This window comes from Seriola lalandi, unplaced genomic scaffold, assembly GCF_002814215.2.
Source record: "Seriola lalandi dorsalis isolate HSWRI2012SDOR001 ecotype SW California unplaced genomic scaffold, Sedor1 jcf7180002054563, whole genome shotgun sequence".
Taxonomy (NCBI): Eukaryota; Metazoa; Chordata; class Actinopteri; order Carangiformes; family Carangidae; genus Seriola; species Seriola lalandi.
In genome coordinates this window covers 654,657-675,502 of record NW_019525116.1, presented here as the reverse complement: position 1 = coordinate 675,502, position 20,846 = coordinate 654,657, and the positions used below count along the sequence as shown (strand labels likewise).

General features: G+C 39.4%; 1 protein-coding gene across 1 annotated transcript in view; it reads right to left on the bottom strand.

The window, feature by feature from the left end:
• Positions 1-20,846, bottom strand: part of LOC111662483 (thyroid hormone receptor alpha) — a 105,932-nt gene that overhangs the window by 38,872 nt on the left and 46,214 nt on the right. The window contains exon 4 of the mRNA XM_023416360.2: positions 493-721. Coding sequence (XP_023272128.1) covers positions 493-548 — 56 coding nt within the window. The 5' untranslated portion in view covers positions 549-721. The remainder of the gene's footprint in view (positions 1-492; positions 722-20,846) is intronic.

Genomic DNA, 20,846 nt, shown 5'->3' with positions numbered 1-20,846 from the left:
TTTCCCCCCCCCCCCCCAAACTGCACTTATTAAGTATTATTATTATTAGTCATATTCTCTTTTTACTTTCATTAAATCATCATGCCAAATTTATCCTAAAAACACGGTCGTGTCAGGAATGTGAGAACAAATCATTTGAATATGTACTTTGAAAAAAAAAATGAAAAAAAAGTTGTTGATGTACCTCTCTATCCTTCATCCATCCATCAATCCATCCATCCATCTACGCCTGCAGCTATTCTTTCATCTGTCACTTCTGTCAAATCACTGTTAATCTGCGCTTTCCTTTCATGTTTACATCAAAGATGAATACATGCACACACACACACACACGTGTATACACACACACACACGTGTACACACACACACACACACGCACACACACACACACACACACACACACACACACACACACACACACACACACACACACACACACACAGGCAGTACAATCCATCACATTCCATTCAACACACACACAAACCCTCTCACCCTTTCTCCTCCCCCTCCGAGGAGTTGCTATCCTGCTTGTTGGACATTGGCTCCATTCAACCTCGGTACCGTCCAGCGGCCAATCACAGGACAACGAGGCGGACCCCGACCTCGCCAGCCTGCTTAGCATTCGCCGGCGGCCCCTTCAGTAGACAGCCATCTGAGAATCTGGGCAGTGATTGGCTGGGAGGAGCAGGGTGGGCGAGGTGTCAGCTGAAGCAATAGAAAGCTGTAGGGGCAGAAAGAGAAGACACAGAAACATGGTGACATTAACATTACATTTCAAACATCATTATGTAACATTTCAAACGTAGTTTCTATGCTTATCATAAATATACACCAAGTCAGTCCTGTATATTTACATGCAACTGTGTCAGTACTCAAAGTTTATACACATTATCTAAATAACAATTGTTTTTTCTACAGATTTTATTCTAGGACATTTGTTTGTGTTCGTCTCATCATGTCGTCACAAGGTTGGATTTAATGGTAAAGGGAGGACTTTCATTAGCTTTCAGCTAAGTAAACCTTTCTGTGCTCTCCTGAGAAGGTGCCATTGGGTGGAGATGACATCACAGGAAAACTTTTCATAGTATGATTGTTACTGTTATTGTTCCTTCCTGGGTCCACAAGAAATGAATTACTACAGCAATTTCATGTGGATATTATGTGTGTAAATCATGTAAAAATGTAAGTGAAGGTAGTATTATATACATGTGCATATACTTATGCATTTACTGTACCAGTCAAAAGTTGGACACACTCACAAGGTGTCTTAATTTTCTTAATATTTTTAACAAATTATTGAAATATTAGCCAGTTTTCTTTGGAACATAACATTTTATTACTTTACTCATTATATTATTCAATGTTTTCCATAATTTCTTTATCATTTTATATTTAATTTATTTTGTTTTGATAGAACCTTTTTCTATTACCTCTATCACTGGGCAATATTTCTGATTAAGTTTCTCATCTAGCCAGAGACTTTTAACTGCTCTGACTGTCACTGACTGTCACAGTGGGTCTAGAATAACATGAAATGTTCTGACGGACTGTATATGTTCATAAATCGCAAATGAACTACATTTTTCCCTGTTTTCCCAGAAATTTGTGTGCAACCTTTTAAAGACCTGGAAAAAAAACATTACATGTGTTTTTCAGATTGTCCAGCGCTCCTGCTTATAATGCCTGACTATAAGAAAGAGAGTCTCCAGCAACGCTAGTCGGTCTGTGAGGCTGCTAACAGTTTGCAGTAGCAATGCTAACATGTTGATATATATGTTTTGTTGATATATTTTGGTATGATTTTTACCATATTCACCATCTCAGCTTAGCATGTTAGCATGCTAACATTTGCCAATTAGCATTAAATACAAAGTACAGCTGAGACTTTGGGGAATATCTTTAGTATTTGTGTTCCAATAAACCAATGTTTATTTATTTATTGATGCATTTTAGTCATACCATGCCTATTCAATTATTTATATATTTTTCCTCAATTTTGCATTTTTTTTAAATTGATGTTTAAATCCCTTTTCACCCTCCATACCTCTGACCTAGAGGCTGAGTTACACAGAACTGCCCTGGAACACAAACACTCGACAGGCTTAGCTCAGTATTTGTAGAAGATAAAGAAGCTCAGTATGTTTGATGCTTTTGCCAAGTTTGTTTGTTCGAAATTCAATAGACAAGACATTACGAGTGGCGCTGTGATACACTGGCCACCTGTCCAGGGCGCACCACGCCTCTCGCCCGGTGTCAGCCGAGACCGGCTCCAGCCCCCCGTGACCCCCAAAGGATAAGTGGTATAGTTAATGGATGGGCTTTTGTTTGTTAGACACAAATGTCTCGACTGTTTTTATAGATGTTGTTTACCTTTGATCATCTGTGAAGGGATTTCTTCAGTTTAGACTGAGAAATCTTTTTCACATGTGAAAACCTGCTCTGAAAGAGACTGAAACCAAACTGAAAGGCACAACACTCCAGAGGTCAGACCCTTTACACAGATTCATCCTTTAAAAGACTTCATAGCGGCTCCCCCTCTTTCACAATGCAGCCTCTATGTTCACTGCGCTCTGGTCACCGCTACAATCCTGGATCTATTGACTCCAGCCAAATCTAATTTACAATAAGCTACTTACAAGTCCTCTGAAAGGAATTTAGGATAAATTGTACTCAACAATTTTCATGTTGTTTTGTCAGCTTGTTATTCCCTCTTTATGGCTAAAGTTCATAGTCACAGCAAGAAGACCTCGCAGACACACAGTAAAGGCAGACGTAGGCTTGTCTGCCAAGTTGTCGCGGTTTCAACACACGGTCAATTTTAACTGTGAAATAAAAAAACATTTATGCTCTGATTTTGCAGCCTCGCCAAGAAAGATGAATAAATAGCCTATTCATGAATGACTGAATAAATAAAAGACAGAAGGTTGGGTGGGGGTGGGGAAATAGGATAAATAAAAAAAAGGCCAGATATAACAATAAATTCTAAACATATTAGGGGACTTCATAAAAAGGCAACAAAGATAAAAAATAATTCTCTGTCTTGTCAGGAACTCACTCTTAACACATGCAAACCATCAATTTGATTTGGACTGCACATCCATTTTTTCATGGTCCCCAGAGGATACTGACTTTGGTGATCGCCAGACTTTCCTATAGCACGGCCATAATGTGAAGTAAAATGTCTTGACAACCGTCAGATATATCGCTTATAGAATTCATTGCAGACATCTATGTCTCCCTCAAGATAAATTATAACAACTTTTGCTCGTCTCCTGCACCATCAGGTCAATATTTTCATTTGTCCAACACTTTGGTTTATGACCAAATACTGCAGCTATTTCCATCAGCCTCAGATGTACTTTGTGTTTAGTGCTAATTCACAATTCATATCATGCAAACACGCTAAACAATATGTAAACATTACACCTGGGAAATATCAGAGTGTTAGCATTGCCATTGTGAGCATGTTAGCAGCCTCACACAGGTTTTCAAAAGTTCAAAAACTGCACATAAATGTTGAGCAAGAAAATATTTTGAGCACGTGTGTTAAACTTCACGGATACACACATGTTCTGGAAAGAAACACTGAACACGTGTTTGTTTGTTTTTTGTTAAGCCTACAAGAAAACTTCCTGTGGCCACCTTTAACAGAAAAGCATCTTTATTAATAAGGTGCAGCAGGAATATACGTGTAAAAGTGGAAGCAAACAATAACAGCTTTGTGAGCTCTTAGTTGATACTATTTATTGGTTGGTATTATTTTTTTTCAGCAATTCAATTTATTTCCATTTTTTAATTGAATCTTTATTGTTAGGCTGCTATATATGTGGTATGTCAGATCACAAATAATGTGGCACCTTTATTTCAGAGGTTAAAAAATCTTTTTTTCCCCCAGATATTTTTTATTGCTCAGATTCAGGTTGAATGAGTTGAATGAGAAAAACAGTTCACAGCTCAGAACAGCAGCGTGGTTGTTAGTGCTAACTGAGCATGAATCACATCACATTTACTAATTAACCTACATCATTGGGGAAGACTACTACTACTGCCAAAACATTTTCATTTTCATTTCTATTTTGAGCCAATAAACACGTGTATCTATTTTCTTACGTTCTCTTACACTGTCGACAGAGTGAAACGAGGTGGAATATCCCTTTAAATTTTGCAATACCATGCTATAAAACCATCACTCACCCTTACTCTTTATAGAGTAATCTTTAGTGCTACTGGTGAAGTCAGTCTTGGATTCAAGTTGTTGACCCACAAAGACACAAACAATAAATAAATGATGTAATGTGAGTCCAGTATTGTTGACGATTGGTTTACACCTACTATAATCCTGCCGCTACTTCTACTAACACTGTTGAAGTGACTACAGTACAGCTACACTTGTTTTTGGAGCTGATGCCAATTTATATTTAAGGATATAAGAATAACTACACACCTCCTAAATATCCCACATGTGCTGCATGCTCTGTCCACGCCGCGCCGCGTGCAGCGCTTAACGTTGCATTACAATGTAACGCGATACTTTATCAAAGTCCAGCAGAGCACACCTGACCAGCCCATCTGTGAAGGCTCGTCAAAGACTGGCAGTGACTCAACAATCAATATTTGTCTTTACACCATGACCACAGTGAAGGCTGGAGGGTGTGAGTGACTTCCTGACATCCTCATTAATGAAATCAAATCAAATGAAAGCTTCTCCTGGCAGGCTGAACATGTTGGTGCTCATCGGACAGGCTGTTAACACTTGTTACACCAGTGATGTTTTCCCAAAGTTTGACAGAAATAATGCCCTCCTGGTTATTAATCATTATTAACTGTGTCATGTTTCAGTGACTGCAGGGTTCACAGTGGATAATCCTGCTAACAGCGTGGACACTTGCCAAAGATTAAAATATTACTGTCTATTCATAGTTTGTGGCAACGCTGACGATCCTTTTGGAGAGCTACTGCACGCGTGACAAAAAAAGAAACAGTTAAATTTATCAATTAACTACCTCTGTTACTTTAGACTATAATACTATGATGAAACTTTATGGTAATATAAGTAATGATAAAGACGCTTTTCACTCTACATGTGTGAATAAAACCACGAACCCATCACACCTCTGCTGTGTGCATGTTACCGGACGCTACCAGATGAGGGCACCAGAGTCACCACAACACTGGTGGTGTGGATATAAATGTGACCTGAGCTGACCTGGTTCCTGCACAGGGCCTGGCTGTTACACGCTGTCCACATATATCACATCATTTCACATCAATCTAAATATATACACAAGATTTGATGTGTATATTTGTTTTTATACAACTATGTACTGTATGTGCATGAGTTACACTGCCATGGTTCAGACTCAGAGTTCAGGTCGTTAAGGTCATAATGTCTGACTGTAATCATGCAATATTTCACTTCTTGACATAAACATTTATTTTCAATAAAAATCAATAGTTTAAAGATATTTTTTCTAATTTTTGCAAATTGTTAGCTACTAATGTTTCTTGCATTTTGGATTAAATACAACTCTGAAATACAGAATAATTATCTCTTTGAAACACCTTAAGTTGTGCTTTTTAAGGCTGTTACAACAATTATTTGCATTAACGCTGAATCTGCAGGTTATTTTCTCTATCAATATTTAATCGTTTAGTCTAGAAAATGTCAGAAAATTGTGAAAAATGTTCATCACAGTTTTGTCCAAGTTGATTTCCACAAATGTCAAAGAGATTCAATCTAGTTAAATAAAACACAGAAAAATGTCTAGCGAAAAATAATGGGAAAAATAAACAATATTAATAATTTCAATAATATTTCAAGCAAAATTGTGCAAAAAAGACCAAAGACAAAACTCTCTGTTTCCAGTTTCTGAAATGAGAGAATTTGCTGCCTTTCATCATCATCATTTGCTGAATATCTTTGACTTTTGTTTCAATCACTCAGACTTTATTTGTACGGCACTTTTCATACAAACAATGTAACACAAAGCTTGTTTGAACAAATTAAGGTATTTGAAGACGTCACCTAAAGTTCTTGGATGTCGTGGTGTGGTATTTCATTATTATATTATTTTCTGACACCTAATAGACTCTACCATTAATGGATTTATGGGTAAAATAATCGGACAAGTAATTGGCAGGTTAATCAATAGTGAAAATAATCCTACTAACAGACCAAGCTAAAGAAAATTAATTAAAGTGATGCTTAAGTAAAATATAAAATAGAGAAAACCAAGTGAAGTGTCCACATGTAGGAAGCTGGAAACAGACAACCTGTGGTGTTATTGCTTAATAAATCACTTCAATCAATAAATCACTTAGTGATTTATTATTAAACTGATCATGAAAATTGTGGAGAATCTCATGCGACCTAGTAATAATAATACTAAATAAATAATGCAAGATACTCAATTTGAACCCATGAAAAAGCAGCTGAGCTCCACATCTCCGCATGTGACAGTAGATGGCATCAGAGTGTGAGAGATCAGATTGACCTCACACCTTTACGATACACCAACAGTCCACTTACAGCACATTGCATTTGCAATGTAAACACACACCCAACACCAACAACTAAAGGTTGGACATGTGTGATGTAATTTGCACAAATTTTATGAAATTGAGAGTCGATTTATGTATTTAAAAAAATTAAATCTAGAAATGAATTCTAAAACATTAAGTGTGCAAAAATGAAGGGGTCTGAATACTTTATGAAGCCACTATATTATTATCATCTAACAGAATTAGAACGTGTAGATACATGACAAACGTGTGTTTTGAAAATATGAAGGTGTTTCATATTTCAATAAAAATCTATTGTGAAGCAAAGAAAAGCAAATTCATTCAGTATAGTTTACTGTATGGTCACTGTTTATTGAATTTTCTGAGATCTTTATATTATATAAACACTTTTACGATTTAGTGTTAATGTGATATAGTTAACGTCACTGTGATAAACTCCACTACACTAAAAGTCGGTAATTAGTCAGATTTATAGTTTTACGATACCAACCCTTCATAAAGAGCAACATGAACACTGTGCTGTGAAAACATAAACACTCTTAATGTTTATTTTGTTTTTTCTAAATGTTTCCATTTTGTTGTATTTGTGCTACAATATCTGTAACTTGAATGTGTTGAAAAGAGGAAAATAAAATTACTTTAAGCAGGTAGCAGGTGCTGAGAAACACACACACACACACACACACACTCAGAGTTGGTGTAAATATCATATGGGCAAATGGGTCAGTGACAACATACAGATCAATGCACTGTGCATTATCTACAGACAGATCAGTACATACACTCAGCTGTGTACATACTGTACCAGTCCGTCTGGAAGCTCGGCAAACACACACACACACACACGAACCGACACAGTCTGTGAAACACATTCTCTCCACATATCACATGCAGAAGAAGCACAAACGCATCCTTGTATGAACAGACACACAAAGTGTCAGAGTACGGACCTTCTGGATGGTGTCCGAGCTGATTAGATGAAGAGAAGAAGCAGCACAGCATGATCAAAGATGACTGTGCCCCCCTTCTCCCTCCAGCTCTTTCACCGTTTCCTCCAAATCACCCCTCTCTCTACTTTCTCCCACCCCCATCACTCACACTCTCTCTATAATCACTGTTAGGGCAGGGCGAAACCGGCAGAATAAGAAGAGGTGTAGCCGCTCGAAAAAGAAGCTGACAAACACCGACTGTGTCTCACTCCACACGATCTCAGTGCATCTATAAATATGTGCATGTTCTGAGTCCATAATAAAACTCATACCCCAACAATATTCATTTCCAGTGTTATCGCACACTATGCCAAGTTAAAAGGCAAAAAAACTCCCTCTGCACACGTGACCATTAAAGATACCATGGTCAAGGTCCATTTACTAGCTCCACTCAGCAGACACAGTTTCCTGAGTTGTCAGGACGTTACAGTGGATTCAGATGCAGAAGATGAGACTTCTCGTACACATTAGCACTGAAGTTGATGTTCTCATGTTTGATTTGTGCAACATGGTCGAAAGCTCCAGAAAAGCTACTAAATGGCCTTTGGTGTGAAACTGTTTCGTCAACTGTTGTTTGCTGTGTCAAGAATGAACTTGGCTTCTAATGTATCACATCATTTTTAAGGTGCTAAACACTTACAGTTAAATGTTGGATTTTATAAAAACACAATAAACGGTTTTTGTTTTAAAAAGTACAATATTTGCAAAATTTAACATGAAACTGGAGACGCCTCCGCTGTTCAAATAACAACGGACTGAAACAAGTGAAGTGAAGTTTGCTCTTGCAGCGGCCTCTCCTGAAGGAAAACACTAACCCAGCATATTGTAATAGCTGATATCTGGACACCTTGCAGTTCACTGGGTACGTGGTACATATGGGTGACCTCGGAAGGATCCGCGATGCCACTGGAGTTAGTACTGTACACACTCCACATCCGCTGCTGTGTCTCCTGGCTGAGCACGCTTCGTAGAACCAGATCAGCTGCCGAGTGATACCTAGAGAGCGGACAGATCAGCGGGCTGCGTGGGGCTGGAAACAGGACTTAGTAAGCCAAGCCAGGTTAAAACGATTAGGATATTCTGGGCTAAGGTGATTATATCAGTGAAAAAACTGACTGTTGTAAAGTCTCAGTCTGTTTCTTTAACCACACCTGGATCACACAGTACGTGGAAGTACCTGGTATGATTTGTTTAAGCCTGCTTGGGTGTGAAGTTCTAAGCCATGCTAGTGCCTCTGTGAGGCAACATCCATGATGCTAACATGCTCAGAATGGCAATGCTAACAAGCGGATGCGAAGTAGGACTTCATCCAGACCATGATTACAATCTTAGATGCTAAATTTGCTAAGCACTGAAAACAAAGCAGTGAGCAAATCAAAGTTTAAGTTGATGGTGATGCTACAAAAAGTAAAAGTGAGGTTATTACAGTTCCTCCTGAGAGGAACATGAATTTATTAATAAAATTTTATGGCCATGAATCCCATAGTTGTTGAGACTGTGGAGGAAAAAAAATTAGGATTACCAAAGTTATTAAAGGTCCCATATTGTATAAATTGCCTTGCTGCTTCTACATGAGGCTCTTATAGCTATGTTAACATGGCATAATTCTTTTCAGCTCTTTTTTAAAGCATTTAACTCGAGCTTAACAGTCACTTAAAGGTCCCATATTGTATAAAGGTAGATTATCATGTCTTTTTTGATTATAAAGCAGGTCTAGGTTTTATATTAATACTGTGAAAGTATCAAAGTGCTCAGTCCACAGAGCAATGCACACAGCCTGTATTCAGAAACGGAGCAACATTTGGTCTGAGTGTTTAACTGAAATCTGTTATATTTTTTATTAGATCACTCAGAAAGCAGTAAGCCAATCAGAAGATAAGCTCAGAGCCTCCTCTCTTCTGATTGGCTCAGCGACCTGTTGTTACTAGAGCTCCAGAGAGAAGCCTGAGAGAGGAGATGTAAAACTACCTTCAAATGGTTTTTGGTTCTTAAAACTGCAAATATATCTTCTTATGGATCGACATTTCAAATAAAACACAACAAGTGTAAATATGGACCTTTAAGAAGCAATATCTGAGAAACATGAATGTCTGTCCAACATGTTGTGCCAATACATTAAGTAGCAGGTGAGATATTACTCCTTTACACTTATGCCCCAGTTTCTGTTCAATGTCAGTGTGATGTCATGCAACATCTATGTTAAATCACCCCTTTGGTGTTTGTCTTGCTTCATCATTCCGTGTAGGTGATGCAAACACTGAGTGCAATTAAGGACTAGTTGTTGTTTGAAAAGATGATCTCAACTCAAGGTCCACTTACTTGCCCTTTTAAAGAGCTTTCAACAGTATCACAAAGTCAGCAGATGGCGATGTCCCATTGACGTGAACTTGGCAGCTGTTACAATTTCAGCTGGTGCACTGTTAGGAATTCACATCTATGTTTATTTAAAAGTTAAAGCTGCACTTATCACTGTTATTAATAGATCACATGACCATGAATAATATGAAAGGAGTCACTTGTAGTGACAAACCCTAATTATTATACGACTCTGTGATTCTCCTTAGCTCTGTGAATGTTTTGGGATCTTTTTGTTTGCCTTTTGTTTTGGCTTCACGGCCCCAAATTTTAATGATTGGGTCACTCTCATCAGACTTCTGTTTAGCAGCTGCAGGGGCTGTTTTTAGCGTAAAGCAAAAACAAAACAAATTTAGCGACTAGCTGGTGAACGTAGCGGAAGATTTAGCTAAATATTTTTTTTAAACGTATTTTAAGTATTGAATGTTAGACTTACATTTGCCCAGTGATTTCACTTTAATGCTAATGTTGCTGCATGTTTGGGTAAATAAGGGGCACTGGGGAAGAAACTCTTAGTCTTTGGAAAAGCTTTGCCAAATCTACTTAAGCCATACAGCTCTTGTGTATCAGCAAAACATATTACTACTTTAATAACATGGTGTTACTATAACATTAATCATAGCAACTATCACTGTGGTAGCTAGACCTTATGCTTATCCCAGGGTTTATGTTCTCTAAGACTGTCCAGCACTGAGCAGCTAAAGAGACAGATACCACCACAGAGCTAGAAGAAGACTGAGTTTACAATTACAAATACACAAGTGCAACAGAACACTAATGTTGCTCTTGCTTTTTCTGAATGCATGAACAGGCGACATATATGCGTGTCTGCTAACAAGTTCATCACACCAACTTTACAAAGTGATATCAGTCCATGTTGTGTTTAAAGCTTCTACATTAAAGCTCATTCTTGACCTTGGAAAAAGTTGTTTGACAAACAACAACAAGGTCAACTTAGCGTCTCTCTCAGGAGCTTGTCAGGCACGTCACAGGATTTGCCTGAGCTATGAAGTGGTCTGGACTGACAGTTCAGCTCAGCGGGCATCGAAGTGGACTGTTGCCATGGAGATAATGAGTTAGCTGTGAGCCATATCTGAGCCCTATTTTCTTTACCCTATATTAATTTACCTTTCGGTGAATCTGATGAAATCTGATGACCGATGATTTGTTGTTGTTTATTCTCACCGGACGTCAGAGTTAAAGTTATCACTTGCACAGAGTGAGTGGATTCCAGAGGTATGAGTATGACGTCTGTGCAATTTCTAGGCATTAAAAAACAACAGAGTGGAACATTGTGCTGAAAACCCAGACGGTCCGGCAGGAGAGATCACACTAAGGTGTTTAAAGGTCATTTTGGAATTATTGCAGCCGTCAACCTATTTATCCGTCCCGTCATCTCCTCCTGCTCTCTCTTCTCCTGATGGAATTAGCACGGTCCCTCTGACACTGTTTAAATAAAAAAGTTCCTTCTTCTGCCAAACTGCTCTATACATGGTGGTGAAACAGTTAGTCTAAATGTACTTACTAACATTTCAAACTCACACAGAAATGGGAAAAAAAGTGAGGGAAGTTAATTCCAAATCCACGTCCTCCCAGCTCATTTCTCCCCTTCCTTGATCTCTCTTCTCTTTATTTTTGCCCTCGTTCTTTTCCAATCCCCGTTTCACTCTGTGCCAGCGGCGTCATGTCCTCCTCCGTTCCTCCCTCGCTCCACTTTCATTCTTTTATTTACAGCAATCATCTGCTCTGTGTGTTCATTGTTTTCCCCGCTCTCATTGACTATGTATGGCTGCTGCCTCTCTGCCAGCGACTGTAATTACCGGCCGATGAGAGTGTGAGTGTGTGTTTGTGTGTGTGTGTGTGTGTGTGTGTTGGTGCACATTCATGTGTGCGTTTCTCCGCGTACATATATGAGTGTATTTCTGTGACTTCATGTGTCTGTGGGTGTCTGCTCACAGCTGTGTATACACTAATGAGTTAGCACGCATACATACTGTTCTGGTTTGCATCTGTGTGTGTGCTGTAGAGGGCAACTCGCTGTACACGTGTGTGTGTGTGTGTGCGTGTGTGTGTGTGTGTGTGTGTGAGCACTTTCTACCTATTTATCTCTTTGCAACAATAAAAACACATCTCTCCTCTTCACACATTCACATCTAACTCACCTCTTCCCCTCTCCACCCTCATCTCTGTTTTTGTGACGAATTTACCCGTCACCTGAGTGTGACAGGTGACAGGTGGACAGTAAAGGAGCAGCTGTATGGTATGTGACACTTTGTGGGCAATAAAGTATGATTTAAATGTATTTCTGTAATACTGGCTGGGAGGAATAAATCTGCTTCATGAATAACACATGAAAAATAAAATGGGAATCCACGAGAAGTGATTACGACTCAGCACACGAAGGCTATAGTTCAGCCTTTTCTTTTAAAGTAACAGAAACATTACTTAGAAATGTTGATGATGCACAATATTTATCCAACTGGGGGTGAGGTCTGTGTGAGCAGGTTAAGTAATGGTCATATCAACTTAATGGCCTGTTTTACCTTGAACGCTCCCCTTGCAAATTCGATGACAACCCCTAGTTCCCACCTAACTGCTCACAGCCATGTCATACTGTTGCTCCGGTGTTTCCTCTGTCTCTCTCCCTGTTCAAGGCTGCGTCCGCACTAGTATGTTTTCATTTCAAAACAGCATTTTTAAGCAGATTGTCTACTCTGCAGTTTGTTACTAGCTAGCAGCTCAACAGCTTTCATTAGCCATGTTGCTTTTACCACTGGGAGTCATGATAAGACCCAATCAGGGAGCTAACGTGGGTGTCTACGCCATAGTTTACAAAGGGCTGTTTCTGCACGTCCAGACTACAGCCATACACTGTAAAATAAAGATGGACGTCACCCATAGGTCTCCGAAGAGCCAAAGCCCAGAGTGAGTTTTCCACCTTACTCTCTCTCATTATTAATTAACAATCACTCAAAGCAGCCAAGCCCTCAATTATGCATAATTTAAGCCTTAATAAAATTTAAACAGGGGCACCTCTCCATCATGGACTGTCTGTGGGTTGTTGTTTTTGTTTTTGAGATTTGGCAGATGTTGGTCATAACTGATGATATGTTGCGTAAACCAAAGGGTGGAAGCAGCTAAAGATGAAATAAGTTTGTTGTATTCCCTCATGTCTCTCTCTCTGCATCCAACCTGCAACCTTTTGCTTTTCTTCAGCTCGCTGGGAACAGAAACCCTCTGTCATGCGCATACTGAAAAAAGAATTCAATCAAAAACCAAACTAATGAGAAAATTAGAAGAGACGGACGATCTATCTTATTTTGTCCTTTACACAGAGCAAAGCCTCCGACTGGGTAACAAACTGCAGCGCTGCCTCTTTTCCACTCACTGCACAGAGCAGACACAGAGACAGGGCATTAAAGCTAACTCTCTTCTATGGAAAGTTGCTGAGGTTTGTCCAAAGTTGCTCGGTTTTATTTATTTATTTATTTAAAGTCTCTAAATTTAGTAACAAATGTAAACACAACACCAACTACCAATTCACATTCGCATTCACTGGCAATTTACATTGGAACAGCAACGACCAATGGGGAAACTCCTAAACTCAGCCGGCCGACCAACGGCGTAATTTGATCACTCACTCACTCACTCACTCACTCACTCACTCACTCACATTTGCATTTATAGGGGCTGAACCCGCTGTTGTGGATATTTATTCCTGGACATTTAATAATAGCCTGAGTCAGAGCTAAGACAGATGAAGTGAATCCGAATGTACTGCGGACAGAAGTAAGACTGAAGTTGGAATTGGAAACAAAGCCTCCATGTTTCTGTTAAAGCCAACAAAGTTTGAGTGAGAGTGTAACTAACACATAAAGGACTGTGGACACAGGGCAAGTTCAGGAAAACACGGACGTATCTGCATAAAGTCAAGCAATAAAGAAACAGTCATATAAAGACAAAAACAACAGATAAATGTTCTTTACAGTTAAAATTAAAAACGTCTTATACTTAAAGGTATAAAAAAGCTCACGCACACTGACGCAACATGAATGCAAAGACTGACCTTCTGAAATCAGAGCTCCACCTCTCCTCTGTCTCCATCCTGCCTGTTCTCTCCCTCTCTAATGATCAGCCAGTGTGAGGGCAGCCAAGAATGTCTGCCATGGTTGACCTTCCTCTCGCCTCCCCTCTCCTGTTGTTATGTGGATGTGTGAGAATGACTGCACTCCCCCTCATCTCTCCGTCCACTGTTGATGTTATTCATTCAGCAGAAGCTGCTGCAGCTGCATAATTGACCCTGCTGCTGGAAACATGTAGGAACAATCATAATGTGATGCCCAGTCTTGTCAGCCAAGCACGAAAAAAAAAAAAAAAAAAAAGGACTGACAATAGAATTATGATAATAATTCGTTCAATAGCATTGTTTTATTGTAATTTCTTTTTTTTTGCTACACTTTCAGTTTCTTTTTCTCATTTAAAGGAGCTGTTTGTTTTCTCTGCTGCCAAACAGGGTGTCTTGCTGGGAACAGGTGGGAGCTTCGCCCATTGTTGTGCTTCCAAGACGAGAAGTTATAATAATCTATAATCTGAGTAGCGCTGCTCAGAGGGATACCTTAAATAGAGAATTACAGCCTCAGAAAAGTGTAAAATCCAAGCCAACTTAATTGAAATCTTGCTTTCATGTACGGTGAAAGGTGGGACGTCCTTAATCTAACACATCACAAGAAAACACAGGCGGCAAGAGGCACTGACAGAACTAGAACAGCTACTACATCTGAGGAGATCATGTAACAGTCACAACTTCCACAACACCTGCTGGTGTTATAAGAAAAAAATCTTCATGCTGTTGTGCCGCCGCCGCCGCCGCCACACTCTCTCTGTGTTGTATCTCTGCCACAATCTTCTTTCTGAGTTTTGTTGCTGAGGATAAACTATCTATGACCCCGAGGACACAGTGCTGCTGGTGGGGATAAAAGCTGCGACTACTCTGTCATTGGACGGACTTAATAACCTCTAGTCCAGCCTTCCTCCCTCTGACCTCCCCTTCCTCTTCTAATCCTTTCCTTATATATGACCTGTAATTCCTCTCACAGCTCCTCGCCAATCCAATCTAACATCTGATATTATCACTTTAATCCGGAATTGAGAAATAAACCTGGGGCAAACTTGAATTCAACCACTGAATCCGGCTGTTGGCTTCTATCTTATAACCTTTGCTGCTCCATTTATCTTTCCCCCAGCAATTTCAGCTTTTCTCACTGGGCCTGTACTAAACTCACAGTAGTCCGTAAGTAGAAAAGCATTCAGATGAAAGTATATCATGTCAGCTGAGTGTAAACTACAATTGTTTTAACAACAACGGGACCTTTAATACGGAGGCGCGAATAGATTGTCCCAACGTCTGCTACTGTGTCAGCTACAACAACACATCACAGGCCTGAATGCGAAGAAGAGCTAAGTGAAGAGACAGTGCTACAGACTTGATGAAACCATGTGTCCATGGCTCCTTCCCAACAAGCCCAGCATGCACAGCTGTGAAGGGCCCTCTGCATTAAACAGAAGTGTGTAAATAAACTCATACGCTGCGGGACACACTCTCAAACTTATGAAAGAAAGATTCACCACCACGGACACCGAGAGACGCCTCGGTCTCCCAGCTGTTGAATTATATTACGTGCTGCTTCCCTGTGGATAAGCAACATAACCAACAACTTCTCTCTTGGATGTAAAAGACCTCAACAAACTTTGTTCTTACCCCAAAACTGGTGTTTTTACAGAATCTTCACATGGGACAGTGGTGTAACATAGCAACATAATTAAGTGCTTTAAGTACTTATACTCGAGTACTTAAAGCTTTACTTCACTACATTTCAGAGGGATGTGTACATTTTACTCCACTACATTTATCTGACAGCTATAGTTACTAGTTACCTTCAGACAAAAAATTTTAATTAAAAAAAAAGTGAATACGTTTTTAAAATGTTAATTATCTTTAAAGATTTGTCCTTTACAAAGAGCCGTATCTAGTTGAAGCACTTTCACCCCTGATGCTATTATTCAAGTCTTAAGTCCAAACAGGTAAAATTAACCAATATATATCTCTCTCTTCTTTACTCTGACTTCTGCTTGTAATACAGCACTTTTACATTGTGGTGCTTTCAAAAAAAACAAAAAAAAACAAACAAAAAAACTTCTGCAATTTCAAAACTTGCCCACCTGTTTTTGGTTTTTCGTACTTAAGTTGAGCCCCAGAGGGAAAAATACTGCAACTATTCAATCTAATTTCAATAGAAAAAAATATTTCTATCAACAAAAACATATGGTGGTGCTTTCTTACGGAGGCAGAATGCTTTCTCTTTGGCCGTAGTGCATTTCTCATGCTCTAAATTTACATACACTTTTTCAAAATATTGTAAATCATTCGCACTTATTTTCATATCTCATTTGCACATCCAGCATATATGGTCTTACACTGCTGTGCAGATTTACAGATTGTAAACTGCAAACATCTGTTGGCTCATAAATATGGAAGAAGAACCCGAGTCATTTTCAAGCTCAAGGGGGTTTTTCAAGTTTTCTCTTTATATTCATTGGTTTGTTTCGTTCTCTGCAATATGCTGTATATTTCAAACTATTTTTTAATATTCAGCTCTTTTATCAGTGTCTTTCTGTCACTGCTGCTGCAGTGACTTTGAATTTCCCACAGGGATCAATTAAAGGGCAGATTAGTTAATTTTTAACATGATTCCTACCAGACGCTAGAAGACTAAGTCACCCTCTCACATCTAAAGATAATGTGTTAGAAGTCATAGACTTTTTTGTCTCACACTAGAAGATTTTGTAAAGACTGGGTAAGTAGAAGAAGCAGAAGAAGAAGAAAGAAACAAACACTATAACAGTGATGATCTGCCTCTGGAGTTTGTGGACTCTTTGTTGTTCTTAATCTTCATAGCGTCGTTTTACTTAATTGGGAATTAGCTGCCATTCAGGCTAACAAAGACTCAAAACAAGATGCGAGAGATTTAAACTGGTGATATGCCCAGTGAAATAAAGACTAAAGAGAAAATCATGTTCATTTGATGGATTACCCAACTCTAGCAAATTAAAACTTGTTGAAGTTATTTGTCATAATTTAGAAGAACAGAAAGAAGCTTTTCGTGAAGGGACAGAAACAAAACCTTGTATCTGCAACAGAGTGGCCTGGAGGATTTGTGATTCGATGATTGACGAGGACGTTTTAAATTAACTGTGAATCGTTTAGACCGACACTGAAAATGTGAGAGGAGAGAAAACTGGTTGGGTAACAGGATCCTGTTGGAAGGTGGGAGCTTCGTTTCAGCATTTTTGAAGCCAAAAACACAAGAGCAGCAGTTTAAGGATTCGACTAAACAGTGTTTTCTACCCCGACAAGCTTCAAATGCTAGCATATTCAGCTAACTAGCTTACTACCAACAGTATCCACCTAATGTCACCTCCAGCCCTAAGAAACACTGTGAATGTTTGAGTGACGTTTTCAACATGGACAACACCAACACACTGATTTGTGTGTTATTATTACTTCAAATAGTTTGTTCTTGTTCATTATAGAAACTTAGATGAAGTTCAGACCATATTTTCAGACACGTTTATACAAGAGTGTTGATTTTGTTCACTTAGTTTTTCTTGCCGCTGTGTGTATATCCATGTTTGTACGTGGCGTGCGTCTGTTCGGCGCAGTGTTATCTCAGCTGCAGGTTCCAACTAGCGGCTTACGTTCAGCTCCAGCTCAAATATAGTTTGGAATCCGGGGCTGGCAACTTACTCAAGCACAAGTGTTTATGGTAAAGAGGAAACTGTGAAAAATGATCTGTTCAAATTATAAAAGGTAAGGCTTTTTTCTTTTTTAACAGATTCCCATAGTATCGATCATTTACAGAGGGTGAAGACGCCACACGTTTGCGTGGATTTGATTGGTTTAACTGGTGGTTCATAGAGATCTCTGCTTCCTTCATTTATAGAAAATCACAGGAAGCCAGGAGCAGGATGACGGCCCTGGTTGCAGCGGATAGTCTTGATGTATTTACTGTAGAGCAGAGCCTCTGTAAGTGGAGATCATGCCCACATACTGTAACGAAGCCTGCCAAGGACGTGATGTCCATCTACGTTCCAATCAATGTGCCCGTATGCAGACTGAAAGAACTGAAGACAGGAAGAGTTGGTGGAGAGACTTATAGGACCCAAGACAGGCTGAGAGGATGAAGCAGACACTGAGGGATGAAGAACAAACTAGGTCAGAGAAAGTGAAGCAAGAGGATGTGAAAGAGAGAACGCCACAGTCAACAGACGCAAAGGAGGTGAGAGACAGGTGAGAAACGGAGACCAAAATAGAGTGACAGCGAAAGGAGGAGGAGGAAAGAGAAGATGAGTCGAAAAGAATAAGAGATGGCAACTACAGAAAAGAATGAAGAAAAGAATGTGATCTGTGTTCTAGCTTCATTTCGTGCATGTATTATGTGCGTGCAGACATGTGTGACGAGTTTGTTCTGTTGTTTGATTTCACCGACAGACGGGAGGCAACAGGTCACAGAAAAGTTTCCTTGGCCTCAAGTGAAAAAGACTCTCCCCACGTGTCCTTGCAAATGAATGATGAAACTGAACGTATGTACTGTATGCACAGAGCATTACACTGCTGGGAGACTCAGGGTGATATGACAATAAGCCAAGAGTGCTTTCATTGTATAGACTTTGTAGACTTTCCATTCAACAGAGTTTCTTTCTTGTGTTTAACCCTGAACTTAGGTCAAAAGCTGCTTTAATGGTCATATATATATATATATATATATATATATATATATATATATATAGCAATATTGTTTTTTTTTGAGACGACTGTGAGAAATGACTGTGGCTGGAAGGTTTAGGTTTGAACAGCGATACTTTATCTCCAGCACAAATAAAACGCCAAAGTTCAAATACAGTTTTCACTCATTAGTAGCATCGTCTACCCAGGAAGCATTTCATCCGCGTTCCCCAGTCGTCTATTTCATGCACGTCTGACAGAACACACTAATGCATAGCCACAGTCGGCCTCTAAATGTTCCCACAACACAGGTGACCTGGAAGTTGTTGAGTATTACTTGAGTCAAACTTTTGACTCCACATTTCTATGAAGTACACGTTATTTTGAAGGAAAGCTTTTAGTCAGCGGAATGAATTTCATTTCATTTTCTAAAATATGACAGACGATACGCTGCGTTGGTCCCAGGAGAACAACCAGTCGCAGGCATGCTCCCACACTGTCGGCCACGTTGTGCTGCTGCATTTTAGAACAGTTCAGTTTGAACCTGTCGGTGTCCTGACGTTAGATAAAGATGAGGCAGAATATTTTTCACCAGGTCTTATCTTAAGTCCATGTTTGAAATTTTAGAAATAAACGAATTCCTTTCATTTCAAAAAGGTTTGCCGTGTTTGCCACGACCGTAACGCTGATTTCCTCACCGCCGACAGAGATCTGCTGTCCAGCTTCAGAGAGAATGTCGAGGTAACGTTTGTTTACTTCCAGATAAACCTTTGAGCAAATTAAGGCCGTAGCATATTCTACAAGCTTTTTATTCTACAGCTTCCACACGTAGGTCAGTACATTCAGCAGCTTGTTTCAGAATCAAAGGCACTAATAACAAGATTAGCAATCAAGTTAAGTTATGATTCCTGGGCTGAAACTCCAACCATGGATGGGTTTGTTACTGATATACAGTAGGTACAACACATTACTTACTGTTTATTTCTTTTGACATTTACTTCCATGTTCTCTGCGACTGTAGGAGGCTGGATGATGCATCAGATCTACGAAATGCCTCTCAGCAACAAAAACAGGCTCTGCTTTGCTACAGGGTGTAATACTCATTTATCCTGCAATGCAGCTTCTGATGTCAAACCCAGGGATCAAAAGAGACTGATAATGATTCAGAGTTTGATTGTTTGTACAATTTACAGCTGCAAGTCACACATTAGGCCATTATCGACAGTATTGCTCGGCTCAGTCAAGGGCTTGTTAGTGTCTTTCTGGATATACTGATCAGTACTGAGATTAGTCTCCCAAGTGTTCTGGACCCTGATGTGCAGACTGAACGTCCTCAAAGGTTTTTTTTTTTTTTGTTCTCTGCTGCAGCTGGTGAAAAGCAATTTCCATAAAAGCAGGAGATGTGTTTGTTCTGCGGTGTTACAGACACACACAGCACACTGTTCATTCCAAGTTCATTTCAAATGTGTTGTTTTCTGTCGTGCTTTACATTTTATCATCCAGAGCAGTTTTGTCTCTGCTTGCCATTTCGGTCTTGTTGTTTTCGTTTGACTTGAAGTGAGATATTTTTAGGACATCCCAGACTGTCCCTTGTTTTTTTTTTTTTTTTTACATCTCATAGCTATGAATTAATGAGTTTCCTTTGTGTGCAGAACAATGGATGTTATGTGCAGTTGTCATATATGAGAGATATCCAGTGCCTATCACCTCCTCCGCTGTCTGACTAAATTAATTAAGTATTCACTGCCTTTAACAGGACACACCTAAGTCACCACTGACGTTTTATGACCTGCACGCAACATGATTTAAAACTGTGAATTCTTGTGGCAAATCTATTCAATATTCAACTTTGACCTGCAAATTTTCACCACTGACTGATAGCGATGCGTCTCGACAGCGTTTTCCTTTGAGGAGATGGAGAGCTGCAGAGTTCTTTCGTATCTTGGAGAGAGCACGACAACAGGCAGAACAATCCAACAGAGAATTTGTGGATGGACTTGAAAAGATTGTTTACTCATGACTCCCGTGTAACCTGACAGAGCTTTAACAGCCAGACAAGAAGAATGAGGAAACGCGGGAGGAAAGCTGATAGATAGATATCCACATAGACTCAGCATTGATCAGTGTCCAAAAGCCACATTAAACCTACTTTGATTCAAGGCTGTAAGACAATAAAAAATAAAAGCTTCCAAGGGGTG